Raw genomic sequence first — 20,242 nt, 5'->3', positions numbered from 1 at the left:
TTGTAATCATTTGTTATCAAAGTATGCTGGATTTGATTTTCTTAAAGGGTAGTACCTATTGCCCTATGGTTAGTAAATGTTCCGTTGGTCTTCATTTTTTTTTTTTTTTGTAGTTTTGTAATTATTCACTGCCTTGTACATCTTTCCAACTTTCAAATAGGGTTCACTGATGCCGGCAACAAAAAACAGCTCCCTTGTGAGGCTATCATTTTTATTGTTACTGTTTAAGACTTCGCTTTTGTATTTATTCACTCCCGTATTCATATTCCAGTCTCTCATTCAAACCACTGCCTTATATGAGAGAGGTTTCTAGGGCCCAATTTACAATCTCTTGATATCTGAAATTCCAAATCAGAGAGCAGCTAAACAAAGAGCTAAATAATGCAAAATCCATAAAAAGATGAAGACTGATCCATAAAAAGATTAATACTAAAGGATAAGTTAAAGGTAAATGACTATTAATTACAATTAGGCTAATTACCTTTCTACATTTACTCGTTTGTCTCTTTTGATTGTGGCATTTTGTATTATTCTTATTTACAATCTCTTTTGTTTTCAATAAAATATGGGGGTTGTGGAACCCAGACTGTACTTGTCAAATATGTGGCCTGCTCCTCGATGCTCATCGGCCCAAATAGTTTGATTATAAAATTAAGATGCTGCTCAACAAAAAGCTTAATAATTTAAAAACATAACTCTTTGGAATAAATGTTTTTAAGCTGATACAGTTAACTGTTAATTTGTCAGAATATTTTCAACTGTGTTAAGCAGTAGAAAGTCAGTCTTTCCTTAATAATGATGGCTCTTGACAGCACCAGTGAACAGTCTGCTTCAATTTAGAAAATGAAAGTAAACATCTGATTGGCTGCTATTAGCTGCACTGCACTGGTGTAATTAAAGGGGAAGTATCGCAAACATGAAAATTTAATATATGCTTCATCATACTGAAATAAGAAACTTTCTAAATACAATCAAATAAAAATTCTGTATTGTTTATGAATTAACATTTATCTTCATTATTCCTCTTTCAGCAGCTGTTTCTCTTCATTCGCTCTTTACTTGTTTGCTTGAGTCAGCTGAAATCCCCCAATATGAATGCAGTACTGGGTGCATGTACCATCAGTGGTCCATCCTCCACTATTAATCCAAAAAGAAGGTTTTCGTACAGCACCGGTAGATTAAAATGCCTTTATTGATACATTACATGGCAAACAGCCTGGTCCGCGACGTTTCAGGCCTTCAGGCCTTTTATCAAGCTCTATAATCACCCCTCTTGAAACACCCCTTTTCTGCTCTTTATGCAGAAGTTGGGTGTCGGATACGCATTGAGAGTTAGATCCAATATATCTTATAGGGGAGGCTCCTTTTGCCTAATAGATGTATTAAAGCTCACTTATATAACTGATTCCAGTACAAACAAAATGATGTCTGGTGATTTTAATAGACTGAGCTCTAATACATCTTGTAGGCAAAAGGAGCCCCCCTATGAGATATAGTGGGTCTAACTGTCAATGAATATCTTGACACCCAACTGCTGCATGAAGAAAGAATGAAGAGAAACAGATGTCGAGAGAGGAATAGTTAAGACCAACTTAATTATACAGAATTTTTAATTGAATCTGTTTACAAAGCATATATATGATTTATGTTCCCCTTTAAGCACTTTTGTTCGTAAATTGGCTTGCCAGATTCATTCTTCGCATTGCTATTTTAACATTAATGGTTAATTAGCATATGGCCATTTTTTGGTAGCTTACTATATTACTAGGCTCCACAGCAATTTATTTTTCAGGCCCCCCAAAATAGCGGTTGACTTGCTTTACCAATATTTATTGAAATTGTATAGGAATTAGGACCTCATGGGACCCCTATACCTTCAGCCCACCCCCTCCTATAGCTGCAGAGTCTTTTTCCTCTGTAATTACGCCTCTGGCACTTGTCAAGAAAGAAATCAGATATCTAGACTCCTGTCCCTCCAGAGAAGGAATACTACTTAGCAGTAATATCCATCAAATGTGTTGTAAGATAAGTACACAGCTCCATCTTTCATCTTTATAGGGTAACATTATTCACATTTTGGGATATGTTCTTCAGTTAACAGAAAATATTCCTGTTAAATCAATTCCAAATCTCTGATGTGCTGGATGACACCAGTGGTCATGTCCCATTATTGCATTAATAAAGTACCAAAGGTGAAAGGATAATATGCAGTTTGTCTGAAGAAATACATTTTAAAAAGCAGTTACTGGGCACATCGCTATTTCTAGTTAAATCAACCAGTTAAGCTTCAGAGAAGCGCTTTCCTGCTGCTGTTTCTTTCAATTTTACAGTTTTAAAAAATAACCTTGCCTGACATTTCTGTGCTACACTCTCACTTTCCATTTAGCCCCTGATAACTCAGTGCTTTATATTCTGATCCTGTGAGGCATGGTCTTTGGGACACATCTTAAAAGCGACGGCAGTTCCTCGCTTAGAATAATTTGTGTAATGTTTCCCTTTTTTCTTGCACATTCTTGCTAAGCTTCTAAAAGGGCCGTTTGCTCTTTAAACTAAAACACTAAGTAGCTTTGCAGCTGTATTGAGCTTTGTGGAAATTGTGTTAAATTATTTCTTTAGTCCGATATATAGTTTCTCTGGGCTTTTGCAACCACAGGGTGTTTGAAACTGTAATTTCATATGTTTAAATTTAATGTAATAAAATATCATCTGCTCAAGTTACCTGAAAATATATTCATTTATATACACACAACGCTTGACCAGTGCTTTTTTTATAGAGAGTAGCTTAAAGGAGAACTAAAACCTGACTAAAGAAGTAGCTAGAAATGTTGTACATTATGTTTTGGGCTTCTGTATCAGTCCAAGGCAACCACAGCCCTTTAGCAGTAAAGATCTGTGTCTACAAAAATGCCCCAGTAGCTCCCCATCTTCTTTTCTGCTGATTCACTGCACATGTTCTGTGCTGCTGTCAGTAATTGAGCTTAGCAACCCACTCACAATATACTGTATGTATATCATATAAATTACACAATTACTGATTAGTAATTATTTCAGATTATTGGTACATGGCCGGTCAGAAACCAGCACAATTAGCATCAGAATTTAACAATCAGCCCTGTAGCTTAGGTATCATGAAAAACCATATTTTCTGCTTGATGATTTATGACAACTCAAAAGTTTAGCTTCTCAACAGCTGCTCACTCAAAGCACATTGAGCTGCTCACTCAAAGCACAGTGTCGCAGTCACTACTAACAAAATCCAAGATGGGAAACTCCTGTGACAGGTTTGAAGGCCTGGATCATTACTGCTATAGAAATATGCTGGTTCAATATATTAAATATGACATTTTGGACCATATTCATTATTAAGGTTTAGTTCATTAAAATATCATGTAGTGTTGCCCTGCACTGGTAAAACTGATCTGTTTGCTTCAGAAACACTACTATTGTGTCTGTAATGAAGCTGCAGTGTAGCAATGGCAGCAATTGAGATAGGACTAAATGGCACAGTTTAAATAGCAAATAACAGATTAGCTCTGTAGAACTCCATTATATTCTACAGAGTTTATCTGCTATGTAACCTGAGCCTTTTCTCCTTTGAATGGCTACCTCCCCCCCACTGCTATGCAGTAACTTATTTATATAAACCATAGTTGTATTTTTTGTTATTTGTTTTGTATTGGTATTCATATTGTTCAGATCCAGTCTCACCTGCTTCCTAGGCAGGATATATGGTTCACTTAGGAGGAAGAATTTGAGAACAGCAGTCGTGACTTAAAGCAGCAATGTTAACGCATCAAGATACGCTGGTCTTAAAGGAGAAGCAAAACCAAAAGTTAAAAAAAAAACCTCAACATAGACCCCCCTCCCTCTACCCCCCAGCCTAAGTGTTACACCGGGCAAATGCCCCTAAGTCTTTACTTACCCCTCTGTGCAGATTCAGGGCATCGGAGTTCACGGGCGCCCTCTTCTTCTCTTCGGAATGAGACCGGTGCATTGGCAATTTTTGGGGGGTTTTGGTGCATACGCAGTTGTCGAGAAATAGAAAATTGCTCCAACTTCGCATGCGCCGCTGCGCCAGTCTCATTCCGAAGATTACTGAAGATAAGAAGATGGCACCCGTGAACGCCGATATCCTGAATCTGCACCGAGGGGTACCGTATATACTCGAGTATAAGCCGACCCGAGTATAAGCCGAGGTACCTAATTTTACCTACGAAAACTGGGAAAACTTATTGACTCTAGTATAAGCCTAGACACAACTACAGCCCTGTCTCCCAGCAGTGCACATTCTGCCAAAGCAACCCCCCCAGCGATCAACTGGACTTCTTTGCAAAGTTGATGGTGACAGAGAATTGCCAAACGGATTACTGTGTGCATTGTCCCACTGTCCCACTACCATGTGCAGAGGGTGCTGTTTGATATTGCCATCACTGTTAATCTTTCATATAACCAACAGAGGGCACTGTGTGATATTGCAGTCACTGTTATTCTTCCATATAACCAACAGATGGCGCTGTGTGATATTGCAGTCACTGTTATTCTTTCATATAACCAACAGATGACGCTGTGTGATATTGCAGTCACTGTTATTCTTTCATATAACCAACAGAGGGCGCACTGTTATTCTTTCATATAACCAACAGAGGGTGCTGTGTGATATTGCAGTCACTGTTATTCTTTAATATAACCAACAGAGGGCGCTGTGTGATATTGCAGTCACTGTTATTCTTTAATATAACCAACAGAGGGTGCTGTGTGATATTGCAGTCACTGTTAATCTTTCATATAACCAACAGAGGGCGCACTGTTATTCTTTCATACAACCAACAGATGGCGCTGTGTGATATTGCAGTCACTGTTATTCTTTCATATAACCAACAGATGGCGCTGTGTGATATTGCAGTCACTGTTATTCTTTCATATAACCAACAGAGGGCATTGTGGGATATTGCAGTCTCTCCCCAAGTGTACTGTTGGTATAGGAATGATTAAAAGTGACTGCAATCTCAGCTACTCGGGTCTGGTACCGCTGACCCGAGTATAAACCGAGGTAGACTTTTTCAGCACATTTTGGATGCTGAAAAACTCTGCTTATACTCGGGTATATACGGTAAGTATTTGCCCGGGGTAACACTTAGGCTGGGGGGGGGGAGGGAGGGTTGTCTATGTAGGGTAGGGGGTAGGAACGTTAGGGTTTTCTTCACCTTTAAGCTAGCCATAGACATACAGGTTTTATTCTCATGTACAACGGACCATGGACCGACCTCCTACTAACCATTCAGATTAAATAAAGTAGTAAAAATAATAAATCAGATGATGTATTAATACAAAGACACCAATCGTATGAAAGTTATGTCCGACAAATAGTAATAACAGACGCCCACTGATACCGTCATGCAATACATGAAGAGATATTATCGGTATCCGTCAAATCTTCTAAATGACCAATCACCATGGTACAAAAAATGTTGGGGCCGATTCACACACGGTCAGAAAATCGTGTTTTGTACAACTTTATCTTTGCGTGTATGGCCAGGTTTAGGCAGGGCAGCAGATACTGCAAACTCGTGAACAGGTATGGGGCCTGTTGTCAAGAATGCTTGGGACCCTGGGTTTTCCGGATAACAGATCTTTCTGTAATTTGGACCTTCATACCTTGTAGAAAATCATGTAACCATCAAATAAATCCAATAGGCTGGTTTTGCCGGATTCATTATATCTTAGTTGGCATCAAGTACAAGGTACTGTTTTATTATTACAGAGAAAAGTAAATCATTTTTAAAAATTTGGATCATTTAGATAAAATTGAGTCTATGGGAGATGGCCCTTCCGTAAATCGGATCTTTCTGGATAACGATTTTCCAGATAGCGGATCCTGTACCTGTGTAATGTTTACAATCTTGTTCTTTAAAAGCAAAGACGTGTTCTACATAAACGTCATTGTTACTTGTCACCTTTTTAAAAGGCTTTTAGCAATTTATAACCACCAGTTATGCACAACCTACTAAACAAAGGCAACATGTTATTATCCCCTTTACTGTGTTTTTTTCATTAGTGCGTATATGTTGGGATTTTCTTGCTCTGACAGATTCCAATCCTGTCTGAGATTCTTAATGCATGATTCATTTCCCCTATAGATAAACTTTATGTAGATGTCAAGGAAACTAGCAAATCTGTTATTCATAAACTTGCACCCCCCACACATTCAAGCTCGTGAGTTTTTTTTTTTTTTGTTTAGATTTTTTCCATTTCAAAATGAAATAAACATTTTTGTTTTTAATCATAAAATTGAAGTTGTGTTTAATATAAATTTAAACTAGATTTAAGAAAGGTTTACAATTTTTAGATGCATCGCCTGTATCCATGATCATGTAAGCAGTTTCACAAATCGAAAGCCCAAGATATCATATCGTTAGGAAACAATACATGCTGTGCTTTGCCAAGAAATGCATGCTCTTTCAGGCTTAGCCTCATTGTGTATTGCAGTGATGTAGAATTTAATATCCTGTAGTGTCACAGTATTTTGCTGCTTTTTAATGCTATTTTAATATATTTGGAATGTAACTTCATGCACTGCTGTTATCTGTTTGAATGGTATCTTTTCAGAAGTGCGTTTTTTAACTCGTATTTTAATGTTTGTTATTTCAGGATAAAAAGTGGATTCTGAATCATGAAGATGTTACCCTTGGAGAATTGTTGGGAAAAGTAAGTAATCGAGTACGACACGGCAGAACAAATTTGTGTCATTTGTTCTGTAATTATGTAATTCAGCAGTGGGTCAGCTATTGCCAAGGGATACAACATGTATTTGGAGCAAGAAGAATAATGTCTTGGTTGAATCTGAACAACATGTATTTGTTTTACTATACATACAGAATTCAAGTCAACAATATTGGGTTTTCTGGATACCTAAATGCTAGTTTTGGCCTTTTAACATGTAGTTTTTTTTTTGACTGCTTAAAGAATCAGTAACATACATTTTTTTTAAACAAAAATTCGGTAGTATAGAACAAAAAAAAGCACAAATTAAACGTTTAAATCACTAAGTCTTTATTAAGAGTTTCTGTAAGTTATTTCTTGACAAAGACTTAATTTAAAAAGTTTAATTTGTCCTTGTGTTTTTTTTTTTCTTTCAATACTAACTAATTTTTTTTTTTTTTTAAATTGATGTTTCTGGTACTTTAAAGATAATTACATAGATGTTAGAGCATGAGTGTATTGAGCACATCACATGTTTAAATAGATTGCAAGCACTGCATTTGTAACCAGCATAATCCTTAGCCTGAGGCTTTCTAAGCCATCCTCAAGGTCTTGGAACCCTGATACCGTTCACGCCAAGCTAACTTCAACATATCTTGTAAGTCAAGAGCTGTCACTTGCTTATATCCTTTGCAATTCACTCTATGCAGCTGTTTGCAAGTAGAGGTCAACAGAGTCCAATTCAGATCAACGTTCAGTTAATTTCCCATGAAGCAGTTTCACACCTAAAAGTGCCATTGCAGCTTTCAGTTGTGCCCCGCTGATTCAGGCTTTTTGACCGTAACACTCTCAATAGGACATTTTCAGGCTGAAAAACCACCAGTACCAATGGTGCCAGTGTTTTACATTTTACTTTGTTGGCCCAGGGCGGAGGCATGAATTGATATAAAAACGCTTGCGTTATATGTGAAGCAAGTTAGCCTATAGATTTGAACAGATATAATATTAGAACTAACCTAGAACTAACGACATTACATTTTCTTTTTTTAATACTTTAGGGCAATTTTGGGGAAGTGTATAAGGGTACGCTGAAGGATAAAACACCAGTTGCTGTGAAAACATGTAAAGAAGATCTTCCTCAGGAACTGAAAATAAAGTTTTTATCTGAAGCAAGGTGAGCCATAACATGAAACTATACAAAATCTGCTTTCTACCACTAATCCATAGCTCTTACACAGCCTAGTATTTCTCTTGCTGCCCCACAACCAATACAGGTATGGGACCTGTTATCCAGAATGCTCGGGACCTGGAGCTTTCTGGATAACAGATCTTTTCATAATTAGATCTTCATACCTTAACTCTACTAGAAAATCATGTAAACATTAAATAGGCTGGCTTTGCTTCCAATAAGGATTAATTATATCTTAGTTTGGATCACGTATACGGTACTGTTTTATTATTACAGAGAAAAAAGATAATCGTTTTAAAAAATTTGGATGAAATGGAGACTATGGGAGACAGCCTTTCTGTAATTCAGAGCTTTCTGGCTAAATGGTTTCCAGATAACGGATCCTATACCTGTACTGCATCACCTGCTTACTTGCAAGTAATCTTAAAAAAAAAAAATAAAAAAAATGTATATATATTTTTATTAATGGGCACTTCCATAAGGCATTGAGGTCAGAACTAGGGATGGGCGAATCTGAGCCGTTTCGTTTCGCCAAAAATTCGCCGCCGGCGAATTGACGCCGTCGCCCATTAAAGTCTATGGGCGTCCAAAAAAATTTCTCGCGCGGTGAAATTTGTCGCACGTCTTTTTTTTTTTTTTTGGACGCCCACCGCCATACAAGTCTGTGGGCGTCATTTCCGCGGCGAAACAAGGTAAAAAATTCGCCCATCCCTGGTCAGAACAGAAGATGTCAAAATTAGCAGTTGGAAGTTACCCTACAGTCTGAGATAGGACTGTTGATATTAGTCCAGACTGTGGGGGGAAAAGGGCACCTAATATCTTGGGTTCTCTGAAACATGTATATGTGGCAACTGCGACACAGGCCGCAGTTGCCACATATACACATATATATATATATATATATATATATATATATATATATATATATATATATATTTATTTATTCAGCAGGTTGATTATTTAATCTTTTTAAAATGCTTCTGTTTACTGATTTTATTTAAAAATATTGATTTTAATTACACACTTTTGAATTTGCAGTAGTCGTATAATCTTCCTTTATAACGATATGCACAGTGCTCTTGCTAAATTTGCTTGTTGGTTTTGTTTTCCTTGCAGAATACTGAAGCAATACGATCATGCGAATATTGTTAAGCTTATTGGAGTATGTACCCAAAGGCAACCAATTTATATAGTCATGGAACTTGTGCCAGGTAAATATTTCATGTGCAGCTCCTATGGCATATTTTGTCTTTGATTTCCAAGTTTAGTATGTATATTAATCATGATAAACTACTAGGGGCATTTCATTTTACAGTAACCTTTAAAGTATCGTTCCACAATTTATATCTGAGAAATACGGACTTTTCTATTAGGCGTTGCTTCCTATACGGATCAGTTATGACTCGCTTTATGTCAGCTGTGCAATGCATTGGTTTAATCTTCACTAAAACGTTTGAAAAATGTTATTAGGCTGAAGGGTGTATGTTTTATCCATATACTTTTACCATTATACACTGCACTGATATTAACGTAGCTGAGACTATTGCCGCATTTTCTGTCCTACTACGGTATGTTCTCTACAGGACTTAAATGGGCTGTATCATTATTTAAAGAAACAAAAAAACAAAGTTTATAGCTGATTTAAACAAGATTTCTGCTGTTTTCGTTGATGCCTTATTAAGAATAATTTCAGATTAAATCAGACTTGTTCTGCTGCAGGCATATTGACGTTTGGCCTGAAACTAGTGGGAACTGGTACTGCAGTTATTGTTGTTAACTTAAAGAATTCCCCACAAATAACAAACCATTGTTTTAATAACATGAAATATATCTACAGCATATCACTTTGTGGGGGTAGGAAAATCAAAAGATGTTATAGAATCCCTTGCAAGTTTACTGTCCGCTGATACAGGTATGGGCCCTGTTATCAGAATGCTCGGGACCTGGGGCTTTCTGGATAACGTATCTTTCTGTAATTTGGATCTTTATACCTATGGTCTACTAGAAAATCATGTAAACATTAAATAAACCCAAATAGGCTGTTTTGTTTCCTATAAGGATTAATTATATCAGTTGGGATCAAGTGCAAGCTACTGTTTTATTATTATTATTATTATTATTATTATTATTATTATTATTATATGGAAAAAAGAAATCATTTAAAAAAAATTGGATTATTTGAATAAAATGGAGTCTATGGAAGTTGGCCATTTCGTAATTCAAGCTTTCTGGATAACGGATCCCATACCTGTACACTTAGGGGCCAATTCATTAACATCAAGTGAAGGAATAGAAGAAAAAATACTTCGAATTTCGAAGTGTTTTTTTGGCTACTTCGACCATCGAATGGGCTACTTCGACCCTCGACTTCGAATCGAAGGATTCGAACTAAAAATCGTTCGACTATTCGACCATTCGATAGTCGAAGTACTGTCTCTTTAAGAAAAAACTTCGACCCCCTAGTTCGCCACCTAAAAGCTACCGAACCCAATGTTAGCCTATGGGGAAGTTCCCCATAGGCTTGGATACGGTTTTTTTGGTCGAAGGATAATCCTTCGATCGTTGGATTAAAATCCTTCGAATCGTTCGATTCAAAGGATCTAATCGTTCGATCGTACGATTATTCCTTCGATCGTTCGACCAAAGTATTTGCCCAAAATCCTTCAACTTCGTTATTTGAAGTCGAAGGATTTTCATTCCCAGTCGAATATTGAGGGTTAATTAACCCTCGATATTCGACCCTTGATGAATTTGCCCCTTAGTGTCCATATATTGCAATATATTTAAGTTGGCCGACTAAAGGTGGCCATACACAGGCATATATAAGCTGCCACTGATTTGGGTTTGTTCATTGTTTTCAGACACTATAAAAATAAATGTGAAAACACGTTTCATTCAGGAGGAGGAGGCCAACAATGAACAAAACATATACCATGGGGTTTTCACATGTGCTGAACTTCAGTTTACAATTTGTTCACACCTGTGGCCTTCCCATCTGACCAATGGTATTGCAGCATTCTGTTTTTATTTCTAGTGACCCTATGGTATTTCAATTGAAATTAATGGGGGGGGGGGAAATAATGAAAACCCATGCACAAACTATAGAACTTCAGTATGTTTAGACTACCTCCATCTTTAAGATACTGTTACCTTCCAATAATTAAATCATATGGCTTGATTAAAGGGCAAGTCAACCCCAAAATAATAATTTTCCTAATAAATGAAAACATAATTCTATGCAACTTGCCAATATATGTTTAAAAACTTTCGGTGATTTTAAAGTTATTTGTAAAAGCAATTGTTATTGAAAGCAGCATTTGCCTACCTCCTGGTTGTTACTTTTTAAACAATGTTGCAAAAGTCTTGGTTCCCCAGCAAATCCAGGTCTGTTAATCAGCTGCCTTGTCTTATATTGTATCAACAGTCTGAGCCACCAGGGAAGAGAATAGACAGTCTGAGCCACCAGGGAAGAGAATAGAAAGGGATAATAAACACTGCTTTCAATAGCAATACATATACTAATAACTTAAAAAACATAGAAACATTGTAATAAATGTATATTGCAAAGTTGCTTACTTACAATTACGTTTTCTTTCATTTGTTAAAAAATATTTTTGGAGTTGACATTCCTTTTAAGTTAAATGTCCTAACATTTATAATTTTTTACAGCTGTAGAAATGTTTGATTATAGCAATAAGCATGCATTGATTGTATGACTTTGCAACATTTCTTATGCATTTTGTTATTTAAACTAGAACAATAGGAGTTTGAGAAGTACAATTTCAAGCGCTGGTATAATGTGTCGAGTGTGGTTTGGGTGTTCTGATGTTTCATTTAGTGCCTAATATCCCTCAACAAATGAGGATGGAATAGCTTGAGCTGCCCACTTATACAGATGCCAAACACACATTAATCCTGCAAAACGAGAGTTATTTTCTTTAATTTGTCTGTTACAGGGTTTTAGAGCCTTCTGGCAGATTACCTAGCTTTAATAATGGTGCTTTTTGCATTGCCCTTGAGAAGAAACGCTGTATTACAGTAATGTCATTATTCCCTTTTTTGATATTGACCTAAAAATGTTATTTATGAAACAGCTCTTAGAAGAGGTTTTTATAATTTTGTTATGCCTAATATGTTTTGATGTTCTAGAAGTAGTTTGGTTTCCACTGTCATCATTTCTGAAGGATACACTTTGTATTCTTGTAGCAGTGTCTTGTTATTTCTGCTAGGTCAGTGTTGCATGTATGTAAGGTTAGTCTTTTTGTTTACTGGCATAAAAATACAGCATGTAAAACAGATGTTCATGTAGCCTAAAAATTCTCTGTTCTTCAACAGCTTATAAGGAGCTATGTGTTACAACTAAACCATTGATTAAACCTAGTTTGGACACTCAGAAGCCAATTTATCAAAGGTTAAATTTCGAATTCATGTGAATTTTTTTACATTCAAATATACTGACAATTTGACTGACAGGTTATTTAAGAAAAAAATTAAATGGCTAATATTCGATCAAATGGTTCAGAGCCTAATATTCGAATCATATAAGTACGAAGCAAGTTTTTTCCCCCAAAAAAATCCCTCAAATGTCAGGATGGCTATTAACATCTCCAAATGGCTTAATGGACAACTGCCATTGACTTGTACATGAACTCAGTAGGTTTTAGGAGATGAATATTAAATTAGGACTGTTTCCATGGTCGAGGTGTGGTAAATCTCATATTCGAATTTACATTCCAATAGGGGGATTAAAATTGGAATGTGTGAATTTTGAAACTCGAATATTCGAATTTAAATTTACTATTCGACCATTGATAAATCTGCCCCTCAATGTACATTGTACTGGGTTTAATTCAGGATCACATTTCAGACCAGCAGCTCTTCTATAAGTTTCCAACTTTCTGACACTCTATACGACTTTGATTGAGACTAGAGGGATTATTTATTAACACAGTTGTTATATTACATGCCTGTAGTAACCAGCAATTATTTTTGTCGACCTTGAAAAGTAAGCCAATCTTAGAATGTATGGCCAGTTTAATGCTGATTGTAAGACATTAATAAAAACATTTATTTGGTTCTCAATCATTTATTGGAATTACATAAAAATATATTAACACAGCGGCTGGCCAGGCTACTGCCCACAATTCATTATAAGATCGTATAAATAAGGAAAAATACAATACAAACTAATACAGTTAGGCCCATAAATCTTTGGATAGAGACAACTTTTTTCTAATTTTGGTTCTGTACATACCACAATGAATTTGAAATGAAACAACTCAGTTGCAGTTGAACTGCAGACTTTCAGCTTTAATTCAGAAGAAAAAAGATTGCATAAAATGTGAGGAACTAAAGCCTTTTTATTTTAAAACAATCACTTCATTTCAAGGGCTCAAAAGCAATTGGACAATTGACTCAAAGGCTATTTCATGGGCAGGTGTGGGCAATTCCTTGTCATTATCAATAAAGCAGATAAAAGCCTGGAGTTGATTTGAGGGGAGCTGCTTGTATGTGGAAGATTTTGCTGTGAACATACAACAAGCGTTCAAAGGAACACTCCATGCAGGTGAAACAAGCTATCCTTAAGCTGCAAAAACAGAAAAAAAAATCCCAGAAATTGCTACAATATTAGGAGTTGCAAAATCTACAGTTTGGTACATTCTGAGAAAGAAAGCACTAGTGAACTCAGCAATGCAAAAAGACCTGGATGTCCACGGAAGACAACAGTGGTGGATGATCGCAGAATCATTTCCACGGTGAAGAGAAACCCCTTCACAACAGCCAAACAAGTGAACAACACTCTCCAGGAGGTAGGCGTATCAATATCCAAGTCTACCATAAAGAGAGGACTTCATGAAAGTAAATACAGAGGGTGCACTGCAAGGTGCAAGCCACTCATAAGCATCAAGAACAGAAAGGCTAGATTGGACTTTGCTAAAAAAAAATCTTAAAAAGTCATCACAGTTTTGGAAAAACATTCTTTGGACAGATGAAACCAAGATCAACCTCTTCCAGAATGATGGCAAGAAAAAAGTATGGAGAAGGCATGGAATAGCTCATCATTTTACATTTAGTAGAGTGGGAAGTGACTGTTGCCAGGTATGGGTCATATTTTTGGCATAACTGTGGCCCATATGCCATCACCCTTATGACTTTTGCTATTTTGTATCCCCGTGTGAAGTGTTACTGAAGGCTATTTAAGTTTTAAATGATATTCCTCCTTCCCGTTATCCACTCATTTATGTATCTTTATATATAACAGCATGCAAACACAACTAAGAATCCGTAAAACACATGAATGTGTTAGAACTGCAGTGTAATAATCCATTAATGATGCATCATAAAGAGAGTTTGGGAGGCTACTGCTCGAATTCATTTCTAAGGTCTTGTTAGGGTTTAACATTGTTTTGATGTATTATGTAGCTTCTGGGAAATGTAAAAAAGATTTTGGTGATTTAATTTTTGGATTAAATCATCTGCCCACTGTAGGAGAAACCGCAAATATAAAACTTCGGAGCTGTAGCTTGGGTAGAAGCAGGTGTAGCAGACCAGGAGCTGCCATTAAGCAAAGATACATATTAAGGTCATTACCTCAGGAGAGGCTGTTTTCTTCAGAAAGTTTAATTCTAGGGCTGGCACATCGGAGAAAAAGTCGAGATGATGCCGATTAAAATGCAAATCCTTCTTATAAACACTCCAGCTTAATATGCCGGGTCTGCCGAGGCTCAGCCAGCCTGCTCTTAAATCTGTTTAATAACCTAGCATTATCTTGTTTATTGTCAGACATAAGCTATACCTTTATAGGAAAAGTCTAATGTAACTTTGTTGTAGAAAGACTTCCAAACATTCATTTAACACAATGTGTAACAAAGTATAGCCAATTTTAATGATGTAGGCACAGCGATTGCATAAGAGTTTGTTGGCTATTTATATGTTGTAACGAGTTAAGTAAAACTGTTCAAGCTCACTGGAGGAACAATATTACTTTCTTGAGTGCTCGGAAAGCCAGCAATATTTTTCCTTCTAATTGATTATTTCCTTCTAACTCTAAACACTTAAGTTTATGGCATACGGTGTGTATGCTCTGGTGGCATATTTCAGACAGCAAAGAAGCACCCAAATACAAACCGGATATCACCGGTGCCATGAGCCATATAGATATGTCTGATTCTTTATACTGATATTAAGGGACAGATTTAGGAATCCTAGAGCTTGAGGTTCATAGAAATCAATTTCTTGTTGCAGATTTTTTCCTTTTTTTTGCCAAAAATAAAAACCTTGCCACATTTTAGGTGACAAGCTTTTTTAATTTTTAAATAAAATAAAACACTTGTTTTTTTTTGTTTTGTTTTTTTAAACCCATTTGGTAGCACCTCTGAGGTTTCAATCATATACTGTATATGCTTAGAAATTCATACAAGGACCAGGCCCCCAAACCCTGATATTTATAATATCTTCTCAAGTAAATTATAAAAGCAAGTATATTTCACTCTATTTTTGCAATTTCTGCTTTAGAAAGACAGATAACACGACAAAACAAATACAAAGGATACCTGTAGTAAACTTACATTTTCTCTAGTTTTAAACAAATGTAAACGTCTTCCTTTCACAGGTATCTACAGCAAGGGGGTTATTTATTGAAGGCCAAGTTTTTTTTTTTCCCTGAAAAGTTGGAGTTTTCGAGGGTAGTTTAAAAAGATTTATGATACACCGAAACTGAAAATAGCTCAAATCCAAAAATACTCCAGCTAAAACTTGTTGAGGTAACGTAGAAGTCAATGGCAGAGGTCCTTTGAACCATTTGAAGATGTTTGTAGATATGATGATCAGATTTTTTTCGGTGGGTTTTGCACAAAAACTCAAATTCTAGTGAATTCTTTTTTCTGCCGAAAACTCTATAAATTCACCCCGAATTCACTGATTCGGGATTTTTCCATTCAAGTTTTTTCATAAATGAGAAAACATTCAAGTTGCAAAGTTTATTTGAGGTATAAAAAAAACCTAACTTTGATAAATACTTATCTTAACAATAACAGTTTAGTGGTGGGTTTCCCATTCACATTGGTATCTGCCAGAATGGACATTACAATATAAGGTCCCTATCACATTGACACAGCAGGAAACATTGACAAATTAGGACATTTTTCCTAATAAAAATGATTAAAGACTCCTTACAAATAGGGTTCTGGTTGGAATCAAATTCTGTACTGCAGTGCTAACCAATGAGCCGCCGTGCAACCTAACAAGATTTTTTTTTTCTCCTTTATATCTGTTTCTTAAGGTGGTGATTTCCTGTCCTTCCTAAGAAAAAAGAAGGATGATATGAAAACCAAGCAGCTTGTGAAATTTTCCTTAGATGCAGCTTCTGGGATGGCCTACTTGGAATCTAAAAATTGCATTCACAGGTATGTTTGCAAATGTGCTGTATAATAAAGGTAGACCTTGCAGTACTAGGTGCTGCCCTAGCTTAATATTGAAACATGCCACAGATATTTAACTGTATCTTAGCCAACTGTGCAAGGCCCACGTCTCTTTTCAATCCAACAGCACTGTTTAATACAACTGTTTAAACAACATACTGCTGTTTATCTGAGTTATATATAGGTGCTATTATTCCTTGACTTGATTTAGGTACGCCTATAAAGATTCTCATTTATCCAGTTCATGATATACAGTATCTAGTAGAATTAAGTCAAAAGCAACCAGAGTTTTCTTGACTGTTTGGATGAGCGGTGAAACGTTTTCAAGAAACCTCTAAAAATCCAGTTGCCTTTGACTTAATTCTACTAGATATTGATTTAGGTACAGGTATGGGATCCATTATCCGGAAACCCGTTATCCAGAAAGCTCCGAATTACGGAATGGCTGTCTCCCATAGACTCCATTATAATAAAATAATCCAAATGATTAAAAATGATTTCCTTTTTCTCTGTAATAATAAATCACTACCTGGTATTTGATTCAAAACTAAAATATAATTAATCCTTATTGGAAGCAAAACCAGTCTATTGGGTTCATTTAATGTTTATATGATTTTCTAGTAGACTTTAGGTATGAAGATCCAAATTTTGGAAAGATCCATTATCCGGAAAACCCAGGTCCCGAGCATTCTGGATAATGGGTCCCATACCTTTACTTTATAAAGTCCTATACACTGCTGCTGTGATCGCTATTCACTATAAGGGGTAAATTTACTAACCTGCGAAAACCTGCTTCGCAACCATCTCTACATTTCGCCAGGGAATTCACTCAGACAAAGCAAATTTACTAAAATGCGTCCAGGGCGCCGAACGCTGTCGAATTTTCACTGGAGTTACAAACAAAGCGAAGATGCACTAACGTTCAATTATGCCTAGCACAACTTCGTTAGAGGTCTTCACTCAGGCTAATTTGCATATGTCGGGAAATGTAATGTTGAATGGACGTATATGTTACAGCAAATACATTACATTACACAAGTCCAGGGAACCTTAAAAAAGAAAATAGAGCTGTTATAACAGGAGCCCACTGTATAGTTAATGTTCCATATGTTAGAAAATGTATGGGGGTTACCCAAAAAAAATTTTAAGGACTTTTGCAGGCTATCACTCTGAAAAAAGGAAAAGATGCCACCGTTTTTTAGGACTTAGACACTTTTTCCACTAAAAATATGATGTAACTAACAGAAGATCTATGCACACAAAGAGGTAACGTTCAGTAAAGTCCGCATTTTAGTGAATTTGCGGAGTAACGTCCATTCGTCAGAGCCTAAATTTGCCTGCCAATAGAGTGTGAATGAGCACCAGTGTCTCTCTCTTTTGCTAGCGAAGTTACGCCTGCGCCCGTTAGTAAATCGACAAAGTGCCTAAAAACGCTAAAGCTGGAGAATCGTCGCCATCGTTCATTACTTCGCCCTTTCGTAAATCTGCCCCATAGTCTATTATGTTTAGTAAGATTTTTGTAAACATAATTTTATACTGTACTCATGATGGAGAGATTGATATTGACACTTCACTACTGTTCATGTTATCAATTTGATAACAATGTGACTTTCTTTTCTCCCAAAGTTAGCACTGCCCAACAACCCTACACAGCTGCATGCTAATAATTAAATTTTATTTTTTGTTACTTGTCTGTCTATTTAAGCCCTGGGCTCGGATTTATAAAGGTGCTTATAAAGCAAGATGAGGGACCATACAAATTTATTACACTGCTGCGTCGTCCCTTTTGTGTCTATCACCCCATTTATGTTATATAATGCCACTTGTGTTGGCTATATAATCTTAAATACCGTTATTACTGAACAAATTAAATTTTTTTTTGTAATGTTTCTTTTATGGTTTCCCCAAAAATCCCTTTGTGAGTTTAACAAAATGCAGTGTTAATGTGGAAACTTTACAGTGCATATTGTTTGTAGAAAAAAAAGTTTTAAAAAATGTTCAACAATGATTTTCATATCAGACTTTAATTTTGTAAAGCACAGCTAATAGAGATTGTTTTCCTTGTGGATTCAGCTGTGTGTGTTATCACAGAGACACCTGGCTGTAATTTTCTTTATTTTCCATTCTGGCTTCTTTCATTGCAATGGTTTGAGTGGCATTAAATATTCATTGTTGAAAATGTACATTATATTCTTTAACTATTGCTAGTAGATCTCTTGAATCTCCTCCTTGAATTTTCCTTGAAACTTTAAAAGAGTTTTTTTTTTGTTTTTCTTTTCAGTTTAAACTACCCTTGAGGTCTTTCTCCTGTCATTCAGAGATTATGCTAAACTACATTTTATTCAGAGTTTCTAAATTAAACATATTTCTTACAGCAGTGTGAGAAATTGTAATACTTTGAGTTTAATCAATTAAATGCCATTGGCATTTTTTCTTATAATGAACTCTGATTCTGACCACAAATCTTGTATTTAAAAGTTACCTGTAGATTAACATTTGTTACAGAAATGTTTACGTTCAGATGAGGGCAGATGGATTTGAGAATATTTGTGTTCATTTTATGCTTTTCCAAAACTCAATACGTTTGAGTTTTCGGGTTGTTAACCCTGAACTAGCGGATTCCATTTTTTCCATTCAAGTTTTTTTTTCAATTAGAAACCATTCCAGTTGTGAGTTCACTCGAGGTTTAGAAAAGCTCACATAGTTTTAAATTTCGACCTTTGATAAATAACCCCCTGAGTCTAGTAAATAATTCTAAATATCATTGCAAGATTTGTATAATGAAATATTGACTGTAAAGTGCTGAGTCTTATGTCCACATTACAATAGTTTGCCTTAAATTTCCCTATTTCTGACGAAGTTCATTTTAAGCTACCGAAAATGGTCTTCTAATAGCAACTTATGATGTACTTTTCCAGCTATAGAAAATACTAGTATTCTAGCAGCTAAGGACATGTTGACCCTTTTGATCTTCACTATCAGTTCTTCATGCTAACTTTAGTCCTATGGACAGAAAGGGCAAGCTTTCTCTTCAGTGGCAGAATTCTGTCACTGTGGTGTGTGATTGATACTGTAGAACAACACTAAGGGCAAAGATGTGCGCTGCGATTCGGGGAGATCAGTCGTCCGTCGACAAATCTCCTCTTCGGGGTGACTAGTCTCCCCGAACTGTCAATGGGATAACACTTAGGTTGCCTCTGTAATTTGACCTTTAGTTTGTCGTACATTTGTCATATGTCCACCTAATCTCTCTACAGCAGCTTCAGCGGGAATTGTAGCTAAACGCCATTTCCTTTCTTTATATCGCAATGATAGATCGTGTAATATTGTCAGTGATGTTGTTTATTATACCAGTGTATGAACCTGCTTCTTGTTGTTGGAATATCTCCATTTCCACTTCTGCCTTGCATAATGACTGTGGGTCTTGAGAATGATACACAGTGCTTTGAGAATTAATCAGACTTTCTTTCCGAATTTCTCTGTATTTTGTACCATTATTGTTAATACTTTATTTGAAAGGAGCAAGATCTTCCGCGGTGCTGTGCAAGAAATTGGTGTATACATTGAACATACAAGATTATATACCAACATAAACAATAACTGATAGAGTTTTAGAGGACACTGCCCGAACGATCTGGTCAAGTGCCCATGAACTGTGTGTGGTTTTTTTCTCTAAAAAAAACCACGCTTTAATTTGGCAGTTTTAGTTCATTTCTTATAATGAAAAGAAACAACCCAACCAGCGGCACATGAGCAACATGTTTCTCACGACCCCTTGGAAGTTGCTCCTAGTGGCCTTAACGGAATTGTTCAATTTAAAAATAAAAACTGGGTAAATAGATAGGCTGTTGAAAATAAAAAAAAAAATTCTAATATAGTTAGCAGGGCAAAAATGTAATTGATAAAGGCTGGAATGACTGGATGTCTAACAGAA

General features: G+C 36.1%; 1 protein-coding gene across 1 annotated transcript in view; it reads left to right on the top strand.

Annotated features, from left to right (window-relative positions):
• Window positions 1-20,242, top strand: part of fer.L (fer (fps/fes related) tyrosine kinase L homeolog) — a 104,572-nt gene that overhangs the window by 55,639 nt on the left and 28,691 nt on the right. The window contains exons 13-16 of the mRNA XM_041568363.1: window positions 6,649-6,705; window positions 7,758-7,873; window positions 9,005-9,099; window positions 16,170-16,293. Of these exons, the coding sequence (XP_041424297.1) occupies window positions 6,649-6,705; window positions 7,758-7,873; window positions 9,005-9,099; window positions 16,170-16,293 (392 nt within the window). The remainder of the gene's footprint in view (window positions 1-6,648; window positions 6,706-7,757; window positions 7,874-9,004; window positions 9,100-16,169; window positions 16,294-20,242) is intronic.

This window comes from Xenopus laevis, chromosome 1L (assembly GCF_017654675.1).
Source record: "Xenopus laevis strain J_2021 chromosome 1L, Xenopus_laevis_v10.1, whole genome shotgun sequence".
In the NCBI taxonomy this organism is placed as follows: Eukaryota; Metazoa; Chordata; class Amphibia; order Anura; family Pipidae; genus Xenopus; species Xenopus laevis.
The sequence above is the reverse complement of the archived record's forward strand: the minus strand, read 5'-3'. Positions and strand labels throughout refer to the sequence as shown.